Source organism: Aquarana catesbeiana, linkage group LG13 (assembly GCF_042186555.1).
Source record: "Aquarana catesbeiana isolate 2022-GZ linkage group LG13, ASM4218655v1, whole genome shotgun sequence".
In the NCBI taxonomy this organism is placed as follows: domain Eukaryota; kingdom Metazoa; phylum Chordata; class Amphibia; order Anura; family Ranidae; genus Aquarana; species Aquarana catesbeiana.
The window spans coordinates 98,413,114-98,439,391 of record NC_133336.1 but is presented as its reverse complement, the minus strand read 5'-3'; the positions used below and the strand labels follow the sequence as shown (position 1 = coordinate 98,439,391).

The window sequence follows — 26,278 nt, the reverse complement described above, 5'->3', positions numbered from 1 at the left end:
CTCTCCCCCCCCCCCCGTCCTCCCCCCCCCCCCCCCCCTGCTTCTCTCCCTTCCCCGCTTTCCTCCCCTTTCTTCCCTCCTTCTTCCCCTTTTTTTTTTTTTTTCTCTTTTCCCTATTCTTTCCCTTCCCTCCCCTGGACCGAAATAATCCCCTTCTCAGTATACTTTTAGCAGGAGAATGTTAGGTATAAGCTAAGAATATCTCTGTTTGTATAAAGTATGTGCACCCCCCTTATTTGTACTGAACCATTTGATATTGGTAGTTTAACAATAGACATATTCTTTACTACAGACTGCTTTTCACCTTTGGAAATTCTGATTTTCTGTTTGCCTGGCAATGGTTAAATACCACTGAGTTATGATCTGGTAGCAAATACTGTACTGACTATGTTCATGCTATTTGTATTTTATTCTTAAAGAAATAAATAAAAACTCTTACTGTCAAAAAAAAAAAAAAAAAAAAGTCTATGGGACACTAACATGAAAAATCAAAAGTGCTCATTTTAAAGGCTTATATGCAAGTTATTGTCATAAAAAGTGTTTGGGGACCTGGGTCCTGCCCCAGGGGACATGTATCAACGCAAAAACATTTTTTCAAAATGGCCGTTTTTTTGGGAGTAGTGATTTTTTTTAATGCTTAAAGTGAAACAATAAAAATGAAATATTCCTTTAAATATCGTGCCTGGGGGGGTGTCTATAGTATGCCTGTAAAGTGGCGCATTTTTCCCGTGTTTAGAACCGCAACAAAATGACTTTTCTAAAGGAAAAATTGTCATTTAAAACTGATCGCAGCTGTAATGAATGGTCTCAGCAATATAGATAAAACTCATTGAAAAAATAAGCATGGGTTCTCCCCCAGTCCATTACCAGGCCCTTTGGGTCTGGTATGAATTTTTAAGGGGATAAGGGTATATGTCATTGGGTGCATGCTCGGAAAAGGGTCTGGTATTGATTTTGGGGGGATCCCTACGCCTTTTTTTTTTAAATTTTGGCGCAGGTTTCCCCTTAAAATCCATACCAGACCTGAAGGGTCTGGTATGGATTTTGGGGGGACCCCTACGCCATTTTTTAAAAAATTTGGCGCAGGGTTCCCCTTAATTTCCATATCAGGCCTAAAGGGCCTGGTATGGATTTTAGGGGACCCCCACGCAATTTTTTTTTGGTTCGGGGTTCCCCTTAATATTCATACCAGACCCAAAGGGCCTGGTAATGGACTAATGGACTGGGGGGGGGGGAACCCATGTTTTTTTTTTGTCATTTTGCTGTGGTACTCTTCCAAACACAGGAAAAATGCGCCACTTTGCAGGCATACTATAGACGCCCCCGAGGCACGATATTTAAAGGAATATTTCATTTTTATTGTTTCAAAATCCCTTCTCCCGAAAAAAATGGCCATTTAAAAAAATAAAATTGCATTGATACAGGTCCCCTGGGGCAGGACCCAGGTCCCCAAACACTTTTTATGACAATAACTTGCATATAACTCTAAAATGAGCACATTTTTTCATGTTTGTGTCCCATAGACTTTAATGGTGTTTGTGTGTTCTGCTGAATTTTTTGCCTGTTCGCATGTTCTGGTGCGAACCGAACGGGGGGGTGTTCGGCTTATCCCTATTTAGCAGTTCACAAACTCTTTGAATCATGTAACTGACTAAGGCTGGATTCACACCAATGCAGTTTTAGTGGTTTTTGCATTTTGCAGACTTGTACTACAGGACGTGTTCCATAGGAAACCATGTTAAATGGACTGTAGTGCAAATCTGCAAAATGCAAAAAGCACTAAAAATGCATAGGTGTGAATCCAGCCTCACAGATGCAGTATAAATCCAATCAATTTTCAAATAATTGTGTGCAATCATACCGAACATGAATCTAATGACTGATATTATGATCCACACAATAACCAGAGCTATTTCCACAATTAGTCACTGTGCCCCACAGATCGCAGATCTTCAGATGAGTTAGACATGTTAAGTGCTTTTTGTGTGGTGGAGTGCTATTTTGTCACAAAAATGAATAAAAATAACTCCTGCGCTCCCAAAATCAAATATCAATAGAAGAAAACACAAAAAAAGGGCAAGCACTAAATTGTGTTCCCACAATGCTAAGTAAACCACAAAACAGATATGGAGTGCTGTGCTACCTATGTGCTACAGTGATCCAATCACACCTAAACCCTGGATTAATACCAGGTGCAAATAAATCAAAGCATATGAATTAAACTTAAAAAAAACCTGTTGTTCACATAAAACCGCACTCACAATGGTTTAAAATCAGCTTGTCACCAATATGTACATAGATACCACGATTGCATTAAAAAAAACTAAACTTCCAGTCTGCTGTCACCAAAGTGTGGTTTTATTAAATAAAGTGTACAGCGAGTGTGGTTTTACTAAATAAAGTGTATAGATCTTAATGCTATACCATTGCTTTTCCCCCTTTTTTTGACATGTTATCTGAGCACTGCAGCATGAATGTTGAGCAGCCTTAAATGGACCAGCACCTCACTCCTAGAAAGAGTACTCTCGAGTATACTTCAGCAATCTAGTGGTTAGGAGGTTTCCGGGGATTCCACCATAAAGTGCACAGAGGGCGATCTGAGGACTGAGCAATACCTGCTGGAAACATCACATGCATTTTGATTGACCTTACGTGCGTTGTAGGGCACACTACCAAGGTGAGAGCAGTGTGAGCATGGTGGTGACACTGGAAGGCGGTGTTATAACATGCTATTGATTGGTAAAACATAGAAAAGAATATTAATATTATACATACACAAGATTTATGAAGGGCTGTCCCTATTATGCAACATATGATTACATGAACTGTATAGGAGCACGTAATCACCATCTTTGCATTACTTATTATTTATTTTTGTTTGATATATGAACAACAGTTTATACGTATTTTTTTTTTTTTTTTTTTTGTTTGTTTACTTTATATGCTTTGATTGATTTATTTGCACCTGGTATTAATCTGGAGTTTAGGCATGATTGGTTCACTGTAGCACAGCACTCCATATCTGGTTTTTAATTATTTTTAATTATTTTGTCTTCTGGAATCTGACAACTGTGGAGCAGTAGCCTAACACCTGGATAATGGAATATGTAGATGTTGTATTTCTTGAGTGATAGGCTACAGTCGATCACAAGAATATATATGTTTGGCAAGATCTTCCTATGCCTGTAAAATTGTTTGAGTACTGTACTCCACAAAAGACGTAAGTCTGCTTGCCACTACTGTTGCCTCTATCTTACCACCTTAGTGACTTTTTTTGTTCAAAGACTTGACATTACTTGTGTAGCACCCTCTTGTGTGCTAGGTGTAAAGATAGATTTTTGACAGTGTGCACAAATTTATGCAGGCTTGGCTGGTAGCCAGGCCTCCTTGTTTTTGTTTTCTGGGTTGGCAGAAATCCAGGGAGAGCTGGATGACACACAGGCAGGATCAATGAGACCTCCCACTTATTTCCAGAACATGCTGGAACCTTCTGGAAAGAAAGGAGAGGTGAGGTGGAGCTGTCTGGAGTATTCTGAGGGCCCTGACCAATCCCCAACTTGGATTGGCAGGTGGCAGGCCTCCTCCAATACTCAGGGTCAGCCCAGCTGGGGAGCAGTTGTTCAGGTGGAAACTAGAGATGGAGTGTTAGGCTTTCGGTGGCTTTGGAGAGAGCTCCCCAATCTGGGGGGGGCGGTGACCTTGGGCCAGGGCTCGGGTGCGGATAGGACTCTCTCATCTCAAGACACACAAAGGTGTCCTGAACAGGAGGCACGTGAGCAAGGAGAGGACAGCAGAAGAACACTGCCAGGCAAGTCTCCATGAGGAACAACAAGTTGCAGCCAGGAGAGCTAGTAAGTGACACATAGTCAGGAGGACTTGGAAGCACGCCTGAGAGGACTGGGTGCAAGCAGTCTGGGATGGGTGCTGAGCCAGTGGAGAGGACTGTGGTGGTATGGGGAGTGGAAAGAGGCAGCTGCAGCCAGGAGGACTGGCAGGGCCTGAAGAGATGGTACTGGGATCAGTAGCCACATGGGACAGCTAGCACTAGGACTACCAATTTTGCTACACCATAGGGGGCCGCGAACCCTGCATGCAAAAGGGCATTTTTGCTTTGGCCTGGTTGAGCCACTATAAGGCTTCCAATTCTGTGCCAATTGGTCCTGGGAGTTGTAGTTCTACAAGCAAGTTCGTGCTGGAGGTAGAAGAGAGGAAGCTGTATATACCGGAGGTGTATATAGTTCTCATTCCCTATTTCTTTAACAACTAACTGAGCATCCCATATCTACCCTATCCAAGTTACAATCCCCTAAATAAAATAAAAAACAAAGTACAAGGACTGCTTCTTGACTCCTGAGTGTCTGAAGATTTGTGTGCCTGGCTGTGCAGGGTGAGAGGCAGACCACATCTACCAGCAGCCCCTATGGGGGTATCACTACACTTGCATCAACATTCAATACCCTAATTGTTGCAGGCATATTGAGTACTGTCAATTGAGTTTTTGACATTTAAAACAAACTCTAGTCAAACAAGGCCTAATTTATTCCTCGAACAATGCAATGACAATGAAAATAGATTGCAAGCTCTTGTAACCAGCAAAATATGTTAGAAAAACATACAATTATTTCCAAATGTTAAGCAGTTTCTTTAGCCTTACTGTGGAAACACAACACCAGAGTTTATATAACAAGCAAAGTATACTCCTAGATTGCAAGCTCTAATGAGCAGGGCCCTCTGATTCCCCCCTGTATTGAATTGTATTGTAATTGTACTGTCTGCCCTAAAGTTGTAAAGCACTTCGTAAACTGTTGGCGCTATATAAATCCTGTATAATAATACTACATTGCTTAAAGCATGTAGACATCTGAATTTTTGAGTTCAGGTGCACAAAACCAGCTCCATAAAGGCATGGTTGGAGAAACTTAAGTGGCCTGCGCAAAGCCCTGACCTTAAATTGGGAGAACGCCTGCTTTGTATTTGTTACAAGTTACAGTTTACATAATATAAATGTAAAAATGATTAAAAAATTGCTGCTTACCTTATTACTTGCTGAAAACTCATATATAGCTCTCCTTTTCTATGTAATGTTAAAGAGTAGGCAGAGGAGTAGTGTTTGTCATATCTGCTATAACCATGTCTGTACTATGTTGGTAGATCCCCAATATCAGTTATAAACTAGATGTGCAGGACTAAAGCCATACATGGGATTGAAATTCAGCCAGTTCAGCAGGGAAATTGTACAGAAGTTGAACTATAGATCGACTTCTGCACAACCGTCCTGTAGGATTTTCCTCGCTTAATCAGTGCCTCTGGCTATAGCCGGCAGCACTAATTAGTGTATTTTGACGATGGGAAAGTCTCCCGACTGCCAGAATACAATAGCTTGGCAGGGAAGATTCCCCCATCCACATCAAGTGAGTGGATGAGGGAATCGAGTCATTTTTTTTTATTTAACCCATTGGGCTGCCTAACACACATGTAGAATCAAACCCTTGTCAGCATTGCAGTACCAGTACTGTCCATGGAGCTTAGTGTAAACTCCAGATTACTGAGTATTGGATATAGAGGTGAGTGAATCAGGAAGAGATTGCATTTCTTGAAGGCCTGAGAGGAAGCCTGAATGAAGGCTTCAGTTGTTGGATGCAATGTTAGATACATTGGGAAATGTGGATAGCACCAGGAGAGTCTATGCAGGTGGCAGTGTGAATGTGTTTGAGTAAGACCCATTGTTTAGAGTCTCTGTGACTACCTCTGTTAATCAGTCTGACCAAGTGACATAAGTACATCAGATAGTGCAAGGCTTCCTCAGGCTTTGAGGCTATAGAGAAGTTGGCTTTTAAGCCGGGGTCATTTGTTGGCACACAGTAATTTGGTGTAAATACAATTGACCAATCTAAAATAGGAAGGTTGGATATTTATGGGTAGGGTTGAGTGCAGGTACAAATATTTTGGTAGGATTGTCGTTTTAAGGATGTTTCAGTGGCCAAACTAGGCTGGAATTCCATTTCTTGTGTAGAAATCACAATTTTTGAAAGGGGATGGGAAATTCAGAGTAAAGGTATCCTTCAGACACCAAACACCTTCAAACTTCAAACACCTCCTGTTGTTGCGACCCCAGTTCTGCTTTTATATAGCCCCCATGCTGGTCTACCCCATATAGGAACTTTTGAATCAGGGCAGAATGATAGGCTTAGTCAGTGCTGTGTCTTGGCCTAGACCGACAAGGCCTAGGGTGGCACTTTGCAGGGGGCGGCAAAAAAGCAGCCCTTCTGCATGCAAAAAAGCCCCCCGTCCCATTTTCTCAAGTCCCGGTTACCGCGGCCGCCTCCCGCACAAATATAGCCCCGGTGGCCGGCTTGCTGTAGCACGGCACTTGCAAAAATTGTGGGCAGTTTATGGAGCGTGCTTGGCTGGCAGGAGGGGGTGGGGCGGCAGCGACAACGACTGATGGGCTGCACTGATATGGGCACTGATGGGCTGCACTGATGAGCTGCACTGATATGTGCACTGATAGGCTGCACTGATGGGCACTATTAGGCTGCACTTGTTGCCCCAGATGAGGCCACACTGATGGGCACTGATGAAGATGCTCTGATGGGCACTGATGGGCACTAATAGGCTGCACTGGTTGCCCCTGATGAGACTGCATTCATGGCCACTGATGAGCTGCACTGATGAGGCTGCGCTGCACTGATAAAGCAGCACTGATATGGGCACTGATGGGACTGTACTGATGGGCACTGATAGGCACTGATAAGGCTGCACTATTGGGCACTGATAAGATGGCACTCTTAAGCTGCACTGATAGGGCTGCACTGATAAAGCAGCAGTGATGGGCACTGACTGATGAGGCCACTTGGTACCCACTTTTAATGTACAGAGCGGAAGAGGTGGGGCTCTAAAAGGAAAAGGTGGAGCCTAAATAGGAAGGGGTGTGGTTTACAGATAGGGCAGGTCTTAAACAGGAAGGGTGGCCCATATTTTAATTAGGGGGTGCATGAGTTTAGTTAGGTCTAGGGCAGCACAAAACCTAAATACAGTACTGGGCTTAGTGCTTGATGAAACACTGATAATTTCCTATCAATCCCAGAAAACTTCTGACTTCAGTCATGGTCTTTGGGGGCCTTCATTCCTATATGGCCTTTACTTTCTTGGTATTGGGGAGTGCACTTGTCTGGAGATGACATGTCCTAGAAACTCTGTCACATTTGTATAGATGGCTTTTCTTGGGTTTGCACTTCAGCCCATACTGCTGTAGCTGGGACAGCATTGCATCTAAGTGTGCAGATGGTCCTGGAATGTAGCAGAAAACTTTATTATATCATCTAAACAGATATATACTTTCCAGGTTTTTGTCCCCAAGACAGTGTTCCATCATTCTCTGAAATGTTACAGATGCATTATTCAGCCCAAAGGACCTCCATTTGAACTAGCACAACCCTATGAGCATAGGCGTGCAGCCTATTGCATTAGGGTGTGCACCCCAAAGCGCAAACACACATGTGTGTGTGTGTGTGTGTGTGTGTGTGTGTGTGTGTGTGTGTGTATATATATATATATATATATATATATATATATATATATATATATATATATATATATATATATATATATATATATATATATAGTAATAGTGAGAGTCCCTGTTACCGTGAAAAGGGATGGAAAATGGACACAGAGTCTGCATGTCGGCAGACTGCAGTGCTACAGAGCATAGCTTTGAAAGGGAGAAAACTGTGTTGGCAGCTTTCTCCAGGTTTTGCTATGTTCCAATGGGGCTCTGTAGTTTGGAGACCCCGCAGAGACTTGGGTGTGATGGGATCTCTAACTCTGTGTCCAGGCCTTATGGAGAGCCAGCAGGTTGTGTGCCCAGGTGCACACGGCCCATATAACGAGGGGCTAGAGAGAGCAGAGAGAGGAGGAAGGTGGAGTGTGTGCAGCTTGTTGCTACTGCTGTGTGAAGACAGACCTGTGTCTGGAGAGTGGTCTGCCCTGTGGGAGTCTGCAGCCTATGTAAAGGGGATTCTTTGCCCAGGGACTGGGAAAGGCTGGCCAGCCTTGAGAGTCGGGGAGACTGAGGAAGCCAGTGAGTCCAGGGGGCTGTAAAGAATTTCCAAATCTGTTGAGAGCAAGCAGAGGAACTGCTGACAAGAGAGCCAGGTGGCTCGGTATGTTTCCTTATTTTTGGAGTGCTTAATGAAGTTAAACCCCTGCGTGGGAATCCTGAATGGACCTTTTTGCTTTTGTTTTTGTTTAATAAACGTGGGCTACCAGGCCCTTAACTATAACGCCTGTCTGATGTGGGCTCACTGCACTAAAAACGCATTTATCACTTGAGCTAAACACCCCAATATCACAATATCAATATATATATATATACACATACATACATACATACATACATATACACACACACACACACACACACACAGTTCTGCTCATAAGTTTACATACACTGGCAGAATTTATGATTTCTTGGCCATTTTTCGGAGATATGAATGATAACACAAAAACCTTTTTTTTCACTCGTGGTTAGTGTTTGGCTGAAGCCATTTATTATCAATCAACTGTGTATATGGTTTTTAAATCATAATGAAAACAGAAACTACCCAAATGACCCAGATCAAAAGTTTACTTAGACCCCTTTCACACTGAGGCGCTTTACAGGCGCTACAGCTCTAAAAATAGCACCTGCATAGCGCCTGTAAAGAGCCACTCCTGTCTCTCCAGTGTGAAAGCCCGAGTGCTTTCACATTGGAGCGGCACACTTGCAGGACGTTAAAAAAACTCTTGCAAGCAGCATTTTTGGAGCAGTGAAGGAGCGGTGTATACACCGTTCCTTCACCGCTCCTGCCCATTGAAATGAATGGGCAGCGTGGCTATACCACCGGCATAGCGCTGATGCAGCAGCGCTTTGCGGTGGTTTTAACCCTAAAAATAGCGACACTTTACCGCCGACGCACCCACCACCCCAGTGTGAAAGGGGCCTTACCCTGGTGATTTTGGCCTGATAACATGCACACAAGTTGACACAAAGGGATTTGAATGGCTATTAAAGGTAACCATTCTCACCTGTGATCTGTTTGCTTGTAATTAGTGATTGTGTGTAGAAAAACCCACAAATAACTTCAGGTGAAATATAGGACTCTTTGAAAACATGTGGTGTGGCTGTTTCAAGATGTTCAATAAGAAGGCACTTGAAGAAATATGGGCTGCATGGTGGAGTGGCCAGAAGAAAGCCAATACTACGCAAATGCCACAAAGTATCCCACTTACAATACACCAAACAGCACAGAGACAAGCTTCAAACCTTCTGGCGCAGTCATTTGGAGTGATGAGACCAAAATGTAGCTTTTTGGCCATAACCATAAACGCTACATTTGGAGAGGAGTCAACAAGGCCTATGATGAAAGGTACACCATTCTTAATGTGAAACACTGAGGTGGATTGCTGATGTTTTGGGGATGTGTGAGTTACAAAGGCACAGGAAATTTGGTCAAAATTGATGGCAAGATAAATGCAGTACAAGAATAAACTTTTTAGGCATTTGAAAAAAGAAAATTTATAAAATATATATATTTATTACAAATAGATTTGAGTAAAATTCCAAGTTAGAAATTAGAAAGACATAACAATAAGTGATGATATCACATAACATGAAAGTTAAAATGTAAACAAGAAGTGGTAGACCCCAGCTACGTTTCGAAATGTGCAAATACAAGCAAATCTTCTTCAGGGAATAACACCACTTCTGAAAACATAATTTCAATAGAAAAACAGATGAATATTATATATAACTGTATATGGAACTGTATCCACAAATGTACATACATATGTAAATACATATCCATACTCATATATACACTTACAATGTTTGAATTTTCTAGCAGGAGCACTCCTTACGGTGACAATAGAACCATGTATCATTCTATCAATACTTTTCATAAACTGCAGGAACCCAGCAGAACCAGCTTCAAACTACCCCCAAAGGAAAATGAGGGGAGATACAAAAATGCACTACAAAGAGGAAAAAGAAAACAGACAAAATCTGATGCTAAAAACCCTAGGAAGATAATTAGTATCAATTCCATGGGATACAGGCACAACCTACATGATATTCACCAAAAGGCTGGCCCAATAGCTACCTAAATTCAAATATTTGAACTTACTTGTAAGAACCTTTCTCCAATCTTGCATTTAGACAGTTCAGTATAACAATATCAGCTTTTATATTACACATTTCCAAATATGGTGCTAGCAGTCCTGGGAATACAGCATGGATCCACATCAAGTGAAACGTCCATGCCCTGCAGAGATGAGGAAGGAATTACGTCGGTAAACATTACAGGCATCCCTAAAGTAATTATGCAATTATCATCAGATTAATGTGCGCAATTGCGTCATAGCTACGTTTGGCCGCATCATATCCTGTCTCCGTGATGACAACATCCAGAGACCAGGATGGCGACCATGATGGAGACAGGCAGGAAGAAAATTCTTATACACGCGGCAAATAGGCACAAAGACGAATTGAAATTTTCCATTCTCCATAAGTATTTGAAAGAAACAATGAATAATAAACCTTAAATGAAATAGAAAAAATTCAATTCGAAGTCTCCAGTACAGCAAAAAGGCAATGCCCCTGCTATTACAAAACAATTTTTTATATATAAAGTTTACAAAACACAATTCTTATATGTCCAGAATAGAACATAGTAAGTAAATATATTTATGGACATAAAGCCAAAGACGTGCCATATTTATCTTAGACCAGTGTTTCTCAACTCCAGTCCTCAAGGCGCCCCAACAGGTCATGTTTTTAGAATTTCCCTCAGATGAAACGGCTGTGGTAATTACTAAGACAGTGAAACTGATCAAATCACCTGTGCAAAATAATGGAAGGCCTGAAAACATGACCTGTTGGGGCGCCTTGAGGACTGGAGTTGAGAAACACTGTCTTAGACCATCAAACTAAAAATAGGGAATTGACATACAGGGTGGAAGAGAGGGAATATTATCCAGAACCTCACTCACCCTTACCATCAGAAACATTATCAATGAGAAAACACAAAAAGAAGAAAAAGGAGAATGAAATTAGAGATTTATTTAAATTTTAGAATGTATAATGTGCCTATTAGTCAGTTTTCCCTGAACAAAAACCTTCAAGAAAAGATCTAAAGCTCTCACATTCATTAAGGCCCGACGGCATGGTGGCATTAAGATACCTAATCCAGCGCATCTCAAGCTGGAGTAGAATCTTATTCCAATCACCCCCACGGGCAGGAATGTGGACTCTGTCAAGAACAGTGAAATAGACCTAGGACATCCTATAATTATGTCCCTTGGCTACATATCGGCCCAGGGGCAAATATAGATTGCCAATACTCATGCTGTGCATGTGTTTAATAACCCGTTGACCTAGTTCTTGTTTGGTCTTCCCTATATAGAAAGACCCACATTGACACTGAATAAGATACACCACACCTCGCGTTTTGCAATTTGCAAAATGCTTCACCCGAAAACAGTCACCATTGGGCAGTGTAAAGTGTGTACACCTTCCAATTACAGAACATTGGGAAAATGACCCACATGGAAATGTACCCCAGGTCTTACATGGGTCCCCCCCAGAGTTCCCTCTAGATCCAGCTTTTCTATATGTAATCTGTGGATTTTTAGTTACTAAGTTCCCCAAAGTTGGGTCTTTAGTCAGAATGGGCCAGTATTTTGCAAGAATCTTTTTAATTTTGTCATGTTCATTTGGGTACCATAATATACTTCTAATGATATTATTAACCTTATTTTTTCCCCTTATGTTTGAAAACTAGGTCTTGTCTTTTAGTGCATTTAACACGATTGAATGCCCTTTTCAAACATGATTTTGTTTAGCTCCTTGCTAGCAATCTACTAGTAAGTGCATCGGCCTCCAATTGGAAATCCATATCTGTAGTACAGTTGCGCTTGATGCGCAAAAATTGGCTAAAGGGTATGGATTTTTTCAAAGACTCAGGATGGAAACTGCCGGCATGCAACAAAGTGTTGCCAGCAGTGTCCTTCCTAAATAATTTACTTGTAAGTTTACCATTTTCATCCTTAAGAATACTCAGATCCAAAAAAAAAAATCGACCTTACGGTGATCATAGGTCATTGTGAAAAAAAGGTTAAAGTTATTGCGATTTATTTGTTCAAGACAATTCATGAATTGGTTTTCTGGACCATGCCATATCAACAGTAAATCATCTATATATGTTTGCCACATGACAATATGCTCTGTATATATGGATGTGGATCCATGCAGTATTCCCAGGACCGCTAGCAGCATATTTGGAACTTTGTAATATAAAAGCTGGTATTGTTATACTGAACTTACCTTCTAAATGCAAGATTTGAGAAAGGTTCTTACAAGCAAGTTCAAATATTTGAACTTAGGTAGCTACTGGGACAGCCTTTTGGTGAATAACATGTAGGTTGACCCAGTATCCCACGGAATTATTACTAATTATCTTCCTAGGGTTTTTTCATCAGATTTTGCCTGTTTTCTTTTTCTTCTCTATAGTGCATTTTTGTATTTCCCCTCATTTTCCTTTGGGGGTAGTTTGAAGCTGGTTCTGCTGGGTTCTGTATCTGTTATACTATTGAAATTATGTTTTCAGAAGTGGTATTATTCCCTGAAGAAGATTTGCTTGTATTTGCACATTTCGAAACGCATTGGAGATCCCACTTACCTTATCTCATCGTAATCCACTGATGAAGAAACAGCAAGTAGCTGGGGTGATGTTGTGTTATGTGATATCATCACTTATTGTTATTGTCTTTCTAATTTCCAACTTGGAATTTTACTAAAATCTATTTGTAATAAATATATTTTTTATAAACACATTTTCTATTTTTTATTACTTTAATTTTCTAATACTTTTTTCAATTGCCTAAAAAAAAAAAAATCACACTTTTTGAGGTTTATTCTTGATTTCCATATCAAGGGATGATGGCAATCACATGTATAGCCATATGAGTAATTTATTCTAGATGAATGCAGTATGTTATCAAAAAAGACTGGAGAAACATTTTCATTCATCAGCCAGGAAGCTGCACATGGGACATGGGACATCTGAGAAGATAAAGAGCCTCATCCACAAATACCACAAAAGACTTCAAGCTGTCACTGATGTTAAAAGTGGCAAAAGACGATATTAAGAACTGGGGTGTGTAAACTTTCAATAAGGGTCATTTGGATAGTTTTTATTGTGATTATGATTTAAAAAGAGTAAACACTGTTGATTGATAATAAATGGCTTCAGCCAAACACTAACCATGAGCGAAAGAAAAGTTTTTGTGTTATTCATATTCTCTGAAAAATGGCCAAGAAATCATATATTTTGCCAGGGTATGTAAACTTATGAGCACAACTGTATATACACTATATATATATACACATATATACACACTATATTACCAAAAGAATTGGGATGCCTGCCTTTACATGCACATGAACTTTAATGGCATCCTAGTCTAATGCCCCGTACACACGGTCGGACATTGATCGGAAATTTCGACAATAAAATCCATGGATATTTTCCGACGGATGTTGGCTCAAACTTGTCTTGCATACACACGGTCACACAAAGTTGTCGGAAAATCCGATCGTTCTGAACGTGGTGACGTAAAACACGTACATCGGGACTATAAACGGGGCAGTAGCCAATAACTTTCGTCTCTTAATTTATTCTGAGCATGCGTGGCACTTTCTGCGTCGGATTTGTGTACACATGATCGGAATTTCCGACAACGGATTTTGTTGTCGGAAAATTTTATAGCCTGCTCTCAAACTTTGTGTGTCGGAAATTCCGATGGAAAATGTGTGATGGAGCCCACACATGGTCGGAATTTCCGACAACAAGGTCCTATCACACATTTTCCGTCGGAAAATCCGACCGTGTGTACAGGGCATTAGTCCGTAGGGTTTAATATTGAATTGGCCCACCCTTTGCAGCTATAACAGATTCAACTCTTCTGGGAAGGCTGTCCACAAGGTGTGTCTAAGGGAATGTTTGACCATTCTTCCACAAGCACATTTGTGAGGTCAGACACTGATGTTGGATGAGAAGTCCTGGCTCACAGTCTCTGCTCTAATTCATCCCAAAGGTGTTCTATCGGGTTGAGGTAAATAGTAGTGTGGTGATTACCTATCATACTAAAGATCAGCATGAGGCATTAATAAACATCAACATATTTCAGTTGTACCCCACCAGGCTGGCCCCCCATTGACAATGTGCCTGGCTGCTGAGTTCATCTCCCAATTCCTGCACTGATGAGCACTGATTGGCAGCACCGATAGGCAGCACTCATGGGCACTGATAGGTGACACTGATTGGCAGCAATGATAAGTACCATTGATTGGCACTGATAGGCGCCACTTATTGGTAGCACTGATGGCCACTTATCGGCAGCACTGATAGCTACTGATAGGCGGTACTGGTTGTCAGCACTAATTGGCACTGATTTGCAGCACTGATTGGCAGCACTGATAGGCACTGCTTGGTAGCACTGATAGGTAACACTTATTGGCACTAATTGGCAGCACTGATGGGTGCCACTGATAGGCAGTACTGATGGGCCTTGATGGGCACTGATAGGTGACACTAATGGGCAATGATAGGTGGCACTGATGGGCACTGATTGGCTTTGATATGTGGCACTTATTGGAAGCACTGATAGGTGTGTTTGGTTGGCACTGATTGGCACTCATAGGCAGCACTGATGTGCACTAATTGGTTCTGACAGGTGGCACTGATGGGCACTGATAGAGGAGAGGGAGAGTTTCAGATTGAGCAGATAGCAAGGCTTGTAAGAGCCGCTCAGTACGTGGAACTGTCATGTATTGTAACTGCTTGCAGAGACCAGCTGTCAAAACTCGGCGGTGGTGTTGGGGTTGGGTGGGACCGAACAGCTATCAAACACTAGCCAATGATTGGGCTGCTTAAGAAAGGGGGCGGAGCCACATACACTGAGCTCTAAACCCTTTGCCTTTTGTTTGATAGCTGCTCAGTCCCTCCCACCCCCGACATCACCGCTGAGTTTTGACAGCTGGTCTCTGCAAGCAGTTACAATACATGACAGTTTCACAAACTGAGCGGCTCTTACAATTTAGCTATCTGTTCAATGTGAAACTGTTTCAAAGGCACACCCAACCCGTGTGCACGCCTATGCCTGTGAGAGTAATGAAAGGGCCTTTGGCCAGCCTACCTTGGTGACAGGGATCTGCCAATACCCACTGACGAGATCCGAGTATTGACAAAAATTGGCCTGTCTTAGGGCAGTCAGGGAGTCCTCAATCTGTGGAAGAGGATAGGCATCGCTAGTAGTAACCGCATTTAGAAGCTATATGCCATACAAATGCAGAAAGCGCCATCCTTCTTCACCAAGACATTTGGAGCCCAGTATAGGCTCTTAATGTCTTTGATCACCTATGGTTGCATCATCTTTTGTAGCATCTGCTTGATTTCCTTGTAAAAGATGCTTTAATGTTTCTCCCGGGTAAGAAGCTTTTTTCCTGAGGTCATTTCATGTTTGATCCCACTATAGCCCAATGGTCCCCCTGTGAGAAAACTTCTGACCAATTATCCAACTGATGCCTTGGTGCTTCTGAGTAGGTGTCAGTTCCTTAGTGGGTCCCATATGAACAGATCATGCCACAATCACCCAAGTCCTGACCCGACCCAGTTTCATTTGGTAATTTTTATGGCAGTAATCTTGACAGAAATAAGAGGGTCATTACTGCAAGTAGGTTGCCTGCTTCTCAAGAATAGTACTAAAGGTCGCTGCTGTCACACCATTTCCATCACCATTGTCTGACATGTCCCATCCTGTTCATAGATGCCAAATTTAACAAAATAGGTAATCAGCTTAATGGTCATACAGGTAGTAATGTTAACTTGCAGTTTTACAAACAGGTGCAAAGTTAGAAGCAATAAAGCAAAACAGGTTCATGATAGCAAAGAACATACATACACTGCAGAGAAATGAAAAACTGGCTCAGAATAGAAAAGAATATGGACACTTCACAGCAATGTCTCTGACTCAATCAGGGCATCATGTGGCTGTATAGCATAGTCTATATAAGTCTCTATAAAAACAGAGAGTCTAGATTAGCATCTATTACTTCAGAAAACCAGCTCAGAACACAAAAGCTACACACAGTTATATTCATGAACAGCATCCTTCATAGTAAAGTCCAGAGTAGCTCTGGTAACACAGTTGAAAAACTGGAGGGATCCAAGGACAAAGGGCCACCTCACTGGAACTGGAGTACTCTGATAGCAATCGGTCTTGCAGAAAAGATGCATGCTATTAGGATCTGGCCTGGATGCCTGCACCCACTTCTGGCAGAGAAAGGCTTTTCACAGAGAATGAAAGGGGGTATAGGTAAGGATAATGGGTAAAAGGACTTCCTATGAAATTTGTGGGAGGTTGTATGTTTCCGCTACTCTAGTTTTAAGATCAAAAACCAATTCAGGTGTCATAGGACCTGTAAGCCTACAATATAATTTACCAGTTCCAAAATAGCTATTTTATTATGCATATCATTTCACATTTATTTCTGTACTGGGGTTACATTTATTGTACACTCAATGTTTGTGAGTTTACCAGTAACCCTGTAGCCGTTTCCTCTTAAACAGGGGTGGGCAACCTTTCAGAGCTTGAGATCTACCTAGACAACATGGAGGAAATAAAATATCCCTAGGGAGGGACGGTGCCCTTTTTTCAAAGAATAATTATCAATACCCCCAATAAAAAGACAGTATGAAAAAAAACACATAGTGTGTCACAGTAGTGTCCTCTGTGCCCCTCCACATTACTCACCCCCACAGTAGTAACCTCTGCCCCCTTCACATCAACCCCCACAGTAGTGTCTTCTGACCCTCTGCCTAAGGGTGTCTGGCTCTCAGTTATCAACCAGTATTTTGCTCCTGGTCATTACAATACTATTGCTAAGCTAGACTGGGCCAGAAAAAGTGTATTTACCATGAAACAATGGGAGCAACTGCATTAGATATTCAATGACAGAACTTGCTGAATTGGAGACAGTAGGCATAAATGCAAGGTTTGGTAGGGTGCTAGGTTGTGAATTTCGATATGTTCTCCCATTGCACAGACAAAGTATTAATCGTTCATTGACTATCTGTTTCATTTTTTTATTGTTTTCAACATATGAAAAATAACAAGGCACAACAGTACAGAGAAAACATCCGCAATGTACATTTGAAATGGATGCTATGGGTGGGTACACCAAAGGGAAGAGTAAAATTGTGCCTGCTTACTTTTGCTATGGCCAAGTTTGATGATTTTTTGTGTAGTTCTTTGTGCAAACCAGAAATGTAGATACCATATGCCCTTAAACTAAACTAAGTTTTAAAATACAAAGTAAGAACAATAAAATGCAGAAGGGGGAACAGTGTGAAGAAAGAAGGACAAGAGATGGAGGGATTAAAGAGGGAACGGGTACGTAAAAAAGATAATTCAAGTGCCTAAAGGACCAAGTCCAAATTTTGTGACATTTACACTAATGCCCCGTACACATGGTCGGATTTTCCGACGGAAAATGTGTGATAGGACCTTGTTGTCGGAAATTCCGACCGTGTGTAGGCTCCATCACACATTTTCCATCGGATTTTACGACACACAAAGTTTGAGAGCAGGCTATAAAATTTTCCGACAACAAAATCCGTTGTCGGAATTTCTGATCGTGTGTACACAAATCCGACGGACAAAGTGCCACGCATGCTCAGAATAAATAAAGAGATGAAAGCTATTGGCTACTGCCCCGTTTATAGTCCCGACGTACGTGTTTTACGTCACCGCGTTCAGAATGATCGGATTTTCCGACAACTTTGTGTGACCGTGCGTATGCAAGACAAGTTTGAGCCAACATCCGTCAGAAAAAATTCTAGGATTTTGTTGTCAGAATGTCTGATCAATGTCCGACCGTGTGTACGGGGCATTAGTGTCGCCTAGACATCTTACTCAATTGTAGGCATAGAAGATTTCCTTGCCATAGCTAAAGTTTTAGACACTGTTAGGATAGGGGCAATAAGCTTGAACTAGGAAGTGGTACATCCCACAGTTTCAAATTAAGCAACATCTCCCAGGGGTTTTTCCCTAATGCTCCTGCCCAAAACAGTATACAGTGCCTTGAAAAAAGTATTCACACCCCTTGAAATTTTCCACATTTTGTCATGTTACAACCAAAAATGTAAATGTATTTTATTGGGATTTTATGTGATAGACCAACACAAAATGGCACATAATTGTGAAGTGGAAAGAAAATGATAAATGGTTTTCAAAATTTTTTACAAATAAATATGTGAAAAGTGTTGCATTCATTTGAATTCAGCCCCCCTGAGTCAATACTTTGTAGAACCACCTTTTGCTGCAATTACAGCTGCAAGTCTTTTTGGTGATGTCTCAACTAGCTTTGCACATCTAGAGAGCGACATTTTTACCCAATCTTCTTTGCAAAATAGCTCAAGCTCTGTCAGATTGGAGAGCGTCTTTGAACAGCAATTTTCAAGTCTTGCCACAGATTCTCAATTGGATTTAGGTCTGGACTTTGACTGGGCCATTTGAAACCATTGAAAATGCTTTGATCTAAAACATTCCATTGTAACTCTGGCTGTATGTTTAAGGTCGTTGTCCTGCTGGAAGGTGAACCTCCACCCCAGTCTCAAGTCTTTTGCAGATTCTAACAGGTTTTCTCTTAAGATTGCCCTGTATTTGGCTCCATCCATCTTCCCATCAACTCTGACCAGCTTCCCTGTCCCTGCTGAAGAAAAGCATCTGCACAACAAGATGCTGCCACCACCATGTTTTACGGTGGGGATGGTGTGTTCAGTGATGTGCAGTGTTAGTTTTCCGCCACACATAGCGTTTTGCTTTTAGGCCAAAAAGTTCCACTTTGTTCTCATCTGACCAGAACCCCTTCTTCTACATGTTTGCTGTGCCCCCCACATGGCTTCTCACAAACTGCAAACAGCACTTCTTATGGCTTTCATTCAACAATGGCTTCTTCTTGCCACTTTTCCATAAAGGCCAGATTTGTGAACTACACAACTAATAGTTGTCCTGTGGACAGATTCTCCCATCTGAGCTGTGGATCTCTGCAGAGTTAATGCTCTCCTTGTCCGGCCTGTCAGTTTAGGTGGACGGCCATGTCTTGGTAGGTTTGCAGTTCTGCCATACTCTTTCCATTTTCGGATGATGGATTGAACAGTGCTCCGTGAGATGTTCAAAGCTTGGGATATTTTTTTATAACCTAACCCTGCTTTAAACTTCTGCACAACTTTATCCCTGACCTGTCTGGTGTGTTCATTGGCCATATGATGCTGTTTGTTCACTAAGGTTCTCTAATAAACCTCTAAGGGCTTCACAGAACAGCTGTATTTATACTGAGATTAAATTACACACAGGTGGGCTTTATTTACTAATTATGTGACTTCTGAAGGTAATTGGTTCCACTAGATTTTAGTTAGGGGTATCAGAGTAAAGGGGGCTGAATACAAATGCACGCCACACTTTTTAAATATTTATTTGTAAAAAATTTTGAAAACCATTTATCATTTTCCTTCCACATCACAATTATGTGTCACTTTGTGTTGGTCTATCACATAAAATACATTTACATTTTTGGTTGTAACATGACAAAATGTGGAAAATTTTTATTACCGTCTGTGACCCAGTTAGGGAGAATTACCCTCTCTGTTTGTCATGTTTACCGTTATCATCGGAAATGAAAGTAAAAAAAAAAAAAAAAAAATTATTTTGTGTTGTCCCCAGAACTGCAATAGAGGAGATAGCTTCCAATAGGGACACTAGTCCCGGTGACCTCACTTTGGAGGGATTTCCATTCCCTTCCTGTTTTCACTATGGGACAGGAAGTGAAGATAAATCTCCCCAATGGCCTACAGATGGCAAAAAAAAAAAAAAAACGGACAGGGGTTATAACCCTCCCTTGCTCTATCCAAAATGAAAAAAAAAAAAGGTTTTGCCTTTAATTCTACTTGAACTGATAGACACCTATCCAATAATATCTTATTTGGGGACAGTTCCACCAGGTATTTAGAAATGTTCCAGCTTCATTAGAACTCTGAGCAAATTTGGCTATCCTTTGGGGCACTATGTAAACCTATGTTAACTAAGTAAAAGTACCTTATAATTAGCTTCAGTGGTGTTTATTGATTTTAATAGTTCCGGCATTTAATACAAAAGTTTATCAAAAAGTTAGGCTGGAGTTCTTTAAAGCAAACGTTTTCCTTTGTCAGTGTTTACCACCCAAAGATAGAAGGTTTATTGCTGGCTGGATCACAAGGTAAAAGTTAAGATAAAAAGCATTAAAAAATAAAACTAACGCCATCACCACATCTAAGGATTGCTCCTAAGATGCAATATATTACATTTTTGGGGGGTTTACATAAGCTTTAATATGTACAATAATTAAAAGACAAAACTCTTATGCCGCGTACACACGAGCATCAGAGGTCCGGCAGTCTTTCCAACGGACTTTCGACTGAGTTACTACGGACTTTCGAACGACCGGACTTGCCCACACACACGAACGGACTAAAGTCCGTCCAAAAGTCCGTTGGCTTGAACGTGATGACGTACGAAGGGATTAGAATAAGGAAGTTCATAGCCAGTAGCCAATAGCTGCCCTTGCGTTGTTTTTTGTCCATCGACTAGTATACAGACGAACAGATTTTTCGACCAGACTCGAGTGCATCAGAAAGATTTGAAACATGTTCTAAATCTAACATCCGTCTGATTTTTTGACAGCAAAGGTCCGATGAAGCCCACACACGATCGAATTGTCCTGCAGATTCGTTACGTCGGAACTTTGCTGTCGAAAAGTCCGCTCGTGTGTACCCGGCATTACAATTCTCAGGAAGGTACAGTAGTATGGAAGGTAACATGGGGACAACAGGCCATCAAATCAAAACCAGTGTGGCAAGAGCAATGTGTGGCATGAAATGACTTTGCTTTATAGTAGATGACCCAAAGTTGAACTCATGGTCCTTCAAGTAAAATCCTAAATGCATAATATCAGATTTTGGACTTCACCTTGAAAATGGATGGCCATGTCATTTAAGAGAGAAATATTATGACAAAAAGACTGCAGAAGAGATGCATCAAAAATGTATTGTATCAACACATATTTCCATTGACTGCAGTGAATCCAGTTATAGAAATAAGTAAAATGCTTTACTTTGTTACTGCAGTCTAATGTGAGCACTTCCAGTAGTAGTTGGATGGTGTTTGGTGGGATTAATCTCAGAGATCTTTCAGCCTGCTGGATAATTATACCACTAATGATTGAACTCTTTGGATTTTCAAGGAAAAACTGAATACTTCAATTGCTACATATGTGCTAAGTATAATACTACAACAATTTAAAAGCAAAGTTAGTGTGACACCCTGTGTTTTGAGGTTGATTGGAGGATGGGCGTATCTCAGATCTGATCATCAGATCTGCCTATCCATAGTGAGGGGGCATTCAATGAGAAATGGAGGAGATATATGATATATAGGATACTAGATGTGCAATGGCTGATAACGCATGAAAACATGGCATCGAGTACAATACAGTATATATTAACCATCACATATAGCAGTGGGATCCTGAACTTACCCAATAGAGAACCAATGAATATAATAACTTGAACGCTGGTGGTGAAATGTCTGTAGCTCAGCCCAGCACTGCTGCTGCTGCGGTTGCTCCATAGGACTTGAGAATGAGACACGTTCCTAATTTCCAGTGCCCCAGCCTGATAGAAGCCAATCTCACTCCTGTTTCTGAGGATCAGGCTGCCATTATAACCCATGGTGGTTCTTCTACCACCTACTGCATTTGTTGCACTGTCAGGGCTGCTCTCAGCATCATGGCTCTGAAGCCCACAGCTCGGCACGCTCCCTGGCTTTGTGCGCCCATCTCAGAATAATTACCTGACTAGTCCGGATAGCGTGCATTTTTTTTTCCTTCACCCGGTCTTACTCTGGCTCTTCGTACGGCAGGAAGAACACAAGCCTCTCTCCTTGCTTTTCACCCCCAGCAAACATCTCCAAAACAAGATCATGTCAGATGCCGGTAAAAAAGGAGGGGGGGAGAAGGAGCTGACCCTGAATCTCATTGCTCCTCTTTTCCCTTTCTGCGAATCTCCGACACAGGCTCCCTCTCTCCACCTCTCTCTTCTTGTTACCGTCACTGAAACTGATTGGGAAAGAGAACCAAAAGCGTAATCAGTCTCACAGCCTGATGCTGGGGAACAAAAGAAGAAAAGGCTTGACATGAAATGTCTCCCTCACCTAGTCAAGCAATGCAATGATTGCAGAGACATGAACACACAGCGTAGGCTCATTAGCCACTGAGAGGCTCGATATACAGGCTGCCTTCATCTACACCCAGTTCACAATGACGGCTCATCCATTTCACACTTTTTCTATCCCTTCTGCAATAAAGATGCAATCCCAACATGCCTGGATATTGGAAATCAACAGAGAAGGATGATAAAATGGTTCCAGGCTTGCTTTCCCACCGACTGTCACTCTATTCATAAATACAAATCCATTCTATTCCATTGCATTTTAATGCAGTTTTATCTAGGCCTTAGAGGATGGCATCTGTCCTGGGCACAAATGTGGGGGTTGGAATATTTGTGACATGTCCATAATCAGATATGGGAAATATTGCCAAATATGAAAATAATACAATGCATACTGCTTAGTGTTCACCACACAAATTCAGATTCCTGTGCGTGTGATATTGGCTACATAAAGAGCAAAGGTACAGGATCAAGAAGATTTTTGGGTATTGGAAAACCAAAAATGTATGAAATGTACTGCATCATAACTACAGATATTGTTTTTAAATATATGTTTCACATAGGGGCAACATGAGTTTATGAAGCATACTCAATTCACAAAGCTAAAGGTGGCTATACACATTACAATCTCATTGTACAATCTGTTTTAAATTTACCAAAACTCGGTAATATGTGAACAAACATAAACAGTTCCATTTAGTGTGTAACCATCTACAGGCCCTTACATGGTAGGGCTAATGGCATAGCTCCCAACTGTCCCTGATTTCAAGGGACTGCCCCGGATTTGGAACAAAGTCCCTCAGTCCCTCTTTCCTCCTGATTTGTCCCTCATTTTGGTCTGATCTATATAGGTGTATATTAAAGGCACTTTTTATATTTAAAGAAGTGTCTCCCTGAGCGGCTGGTGAAGTTTTAGGATGGGGCGCCAGACCCCACCCTTCCTTTTTGACCTCTCCCACTTCTCATAAGCCCCACCCCTTATATAATCCACCCACTCCGTCCCCTGTATTCCACTTGCTTCCACCCATAGTGTCAAGAGTATACAGATCGGCATAACAGGACAGAGTATATAGCTCAGCATCACAGGACAGAGTATACAGCTCAACCTCACAAGACAGAGTATATAGCCCAGCATTACAGATAGGGCATATAGGTCAGCATTACAGATAGGGTATATAGGTCATTATTACAGATAGGGTATATAGCTCAGCATTACAGATAGGGTATATAGGTCATCATTACAGATAGGGTATATAGCTCAGCATTACAGATAGGGTATATAGCCCAGCATTACAGATAGGGTATATAGGTCAGCATTACAGATAGGGTATATAGCCCAGCATTACAGGTAGGGTATATAGCCCAGCATTACAGATAGGGTATATAGATCAGCATTACAGATAGGGTATAAAGCACAGCATTACAGATAGGGTATATAACGCAGCATTACAGATAGGGTATATAACGCAGCATTACAGATAGGGTATACAGTATAGCCCAGTATTACAAATAGGATATATAGCCTTGCATTACAGATAGGGTATATACCGTGTTTCCCCGAAAATAAGCCTGGGTCTTATATTAATTTTGGCAACAAAAGACGCAGTAGGGCTTATTTTCGGGGTAGGTCTTACCATGTAATGTATTGTCTTCTCTCCCCCTCTCTCTCCCTGCATGACAGGAATCCCCAGCGTGAACTGAGGTAAAATGCTTGTAAATCCTATAATCCACTCTATTAAAGTAGTGGATAATGTACAATGTGTGTGTTTCTGTAATATAATTGTGCCAAATACCTTCAGATAGGGTATATAGCTCAGCATTACAGATAGGGTATATAGCTCAGCTTAACAAGGGGACCCCCAGATCCTGCCCTCCCATGTGAATGGGTATCGAGTACATTGTACCCCTACCCATTCATCAAAAAAGTGTCAAAAAGTAAAAACCACAATAGACAGTTTTTGACAATTCCTTTATTAAAAAAGAAAAAAAATTGTCCCGCGAAGTCCATCCATCATCAATCACGCCGCCCGACGGACCCGAAAAATAGAAAAAAAAAAAACGAAAAAACTTTGCCTCCATGGGAGGGCTCCCGCCGACTGCTGTCTTTTCCCTTTAACAGCTCTTATATAGGCAAGGGCGGGGCCACCCAATGATGTAACCGGATGACCCCGTCTGAAACCACATGAAGGGGGCGGGTCACTCAGTTATGTCACCTGGTGCCCCCACCCTTGCCTATATAACAGCTGTCACAGCCAAGAGACAGCAGTCGCTCGTAGGCCTCCCATCGAGGTGGAGCTTTTTTATTTTTTCTATTTTTCGGGTCCATCGGGCGACGTGATTGAAGATGGATTGACATTGCGTGACGCTTTTTCTTTTTCTTTTTTAAGGCTGAATTCACACATATGCGGTGCGAATTCCAGCTCCATTTTCTCAGTGAAGAGAAAAAACTGCTGTTCAGCGGTTCTCTCCGTTGTAGCTGCGGATCAGCTGAGCAGGGAGAGGGGGGAGGTGTAGTGAAGAGAAAGAGAGAATGAGTGTTCACAACAGAATGCATCTGCGAATCAGATGTGTTCCCATAGAAGATAATGTTCCCATAGAAGATATTGTGCACACGTTTTTTGGGCAATGAGGAGTGCGAATGCAACGCACATATGTGAATCAGCCTCATTCAAATGAACGTATTTTAAAATGTCATGTGAATTGGATGTGGTGTAAGCCGCGTTCAATTCGCACAGGTGTGACCCCAGCCTTAAGGAATTGTCAAAAACTGTCTGTTGTGGTTTTTAATTTTTGACACTTTTTTTGTTGAATGGGTAGGGTTTGGCCATCAGACTGAGGATGTCTAGTCATTGCAAAAAGTACTGTGTTGGAAATAGGGTTGCCACCTTTTCTTCGAGCCAAACCCGAACACTTCAGTGAGGCTTGGCATTTTTTTTGTAGCATACACTATGAGATTGTAAAATACCTGGGACACCTCTATGTGCCCTAGGGGAGTAGTAATGCGGCACACGCAGCGGTGAACAGTGGGTGTAGCCAATTGCATATAGTGCAGGTGTGTGTAATGTGCAAGATAGTGTATATAGTTCAGGTGTGTTTAATGTACAATATAGTGTATATAGTGCAGGTGTGTGTAATGTACAATATAGTGTATATAGTGCAGGTGTGTGTAATGTGCAAGATAGTGTATATTTAGTGTGTAATGTACAATATAGTATATATTCAGTGTGTAATGTACAATATAGTGTATATTCAGTGTGTAATGTACAATATAGTGTATATTCAGTGTGTAATGTACAATATAGTGTATATAGTGCAGGTGTGTGTTATGTACAATATAGTGTATATGTAGCACTGGTAGATTTATGATCTACCATCTGATAGGTAAACTTGTGAATTGCTCATTATAGGAAGTTAGATTTGCCTCTGTTCCAGCTTGGCTGACGTTGCGTGTGGTTCCACATTGTGCCGGTGGGTGTCGTTGTCACTATCGACAACCGTTGGAAAAGCAACGTGTTAAAGCGGATGAGTTCTCCTCTGTCCCGGAGACAACTCGGTGGAGGTGGTCCTCCGAGTTGCATTCTGGGAGAGGGTATTTATGAGACAGACGCCATGTTTAGGAGTTCGTTTTCAGCCACCTGCTGACCCTCCTGGCCGACAGGTATGTGTTAGAGTACCACCTCGTGGTTCTCCGTTCCGGAGGCCCGCGACGCTGCGGCGCGTGGGTGGGCCAAGAAACCTGTCTGGGCCCTACCACAGCAGCCGAGGAATGGTCCTGAGCTGTCTATCCAGAGTGAAGAAGCTGGAAAACCAAGGAGATCCCAGGGGAGGACCCATCATGGAAGGATCATGCAGAGTGCTGGTCTGGAGAGGGGCCTGGTGACTCGGTTGGAGGACGTATCCTAAAGTAATCCTAC

At 41.7% G+C, this 26,278-nt stretch overlaps 1 protein-coding gene across 2 annotated transcripts in view; it reads right to left on the bottom strand.

Moving 5' to 3' along the window:
* Positions 1-22,619, bottom strand: part of GPR176 (G protein-coupled receptor 176) — a 123,880-nt gene extending 101,261 nt beyond the window's left edge. The window contains exons 1-2 of one of the 2 annotated variants that reach the window (XM_073610413.1): positions 22,348-22,619; positions 21,674-22,252 (exon numbers count right to left, since the gene is read on the bottom strand). In XM_073610413.1, coding sequence (XP_073466514.1) covers positions 21,674-21,866 — 193 coding nt within the window. In that variant the 5' untranslated portion in view covers positions 21,867-22,252; positions 22,348-22,619. Of the gene's footprint in view, positions 1-21,673 lie in introns of both variants that reach the window. The other variant, XM_073610412.1, reaches the window with a different exon arrangement.
* Between the last annotated feature and the right edge of the window lie 3,659 nt (positions 22,620-26,278).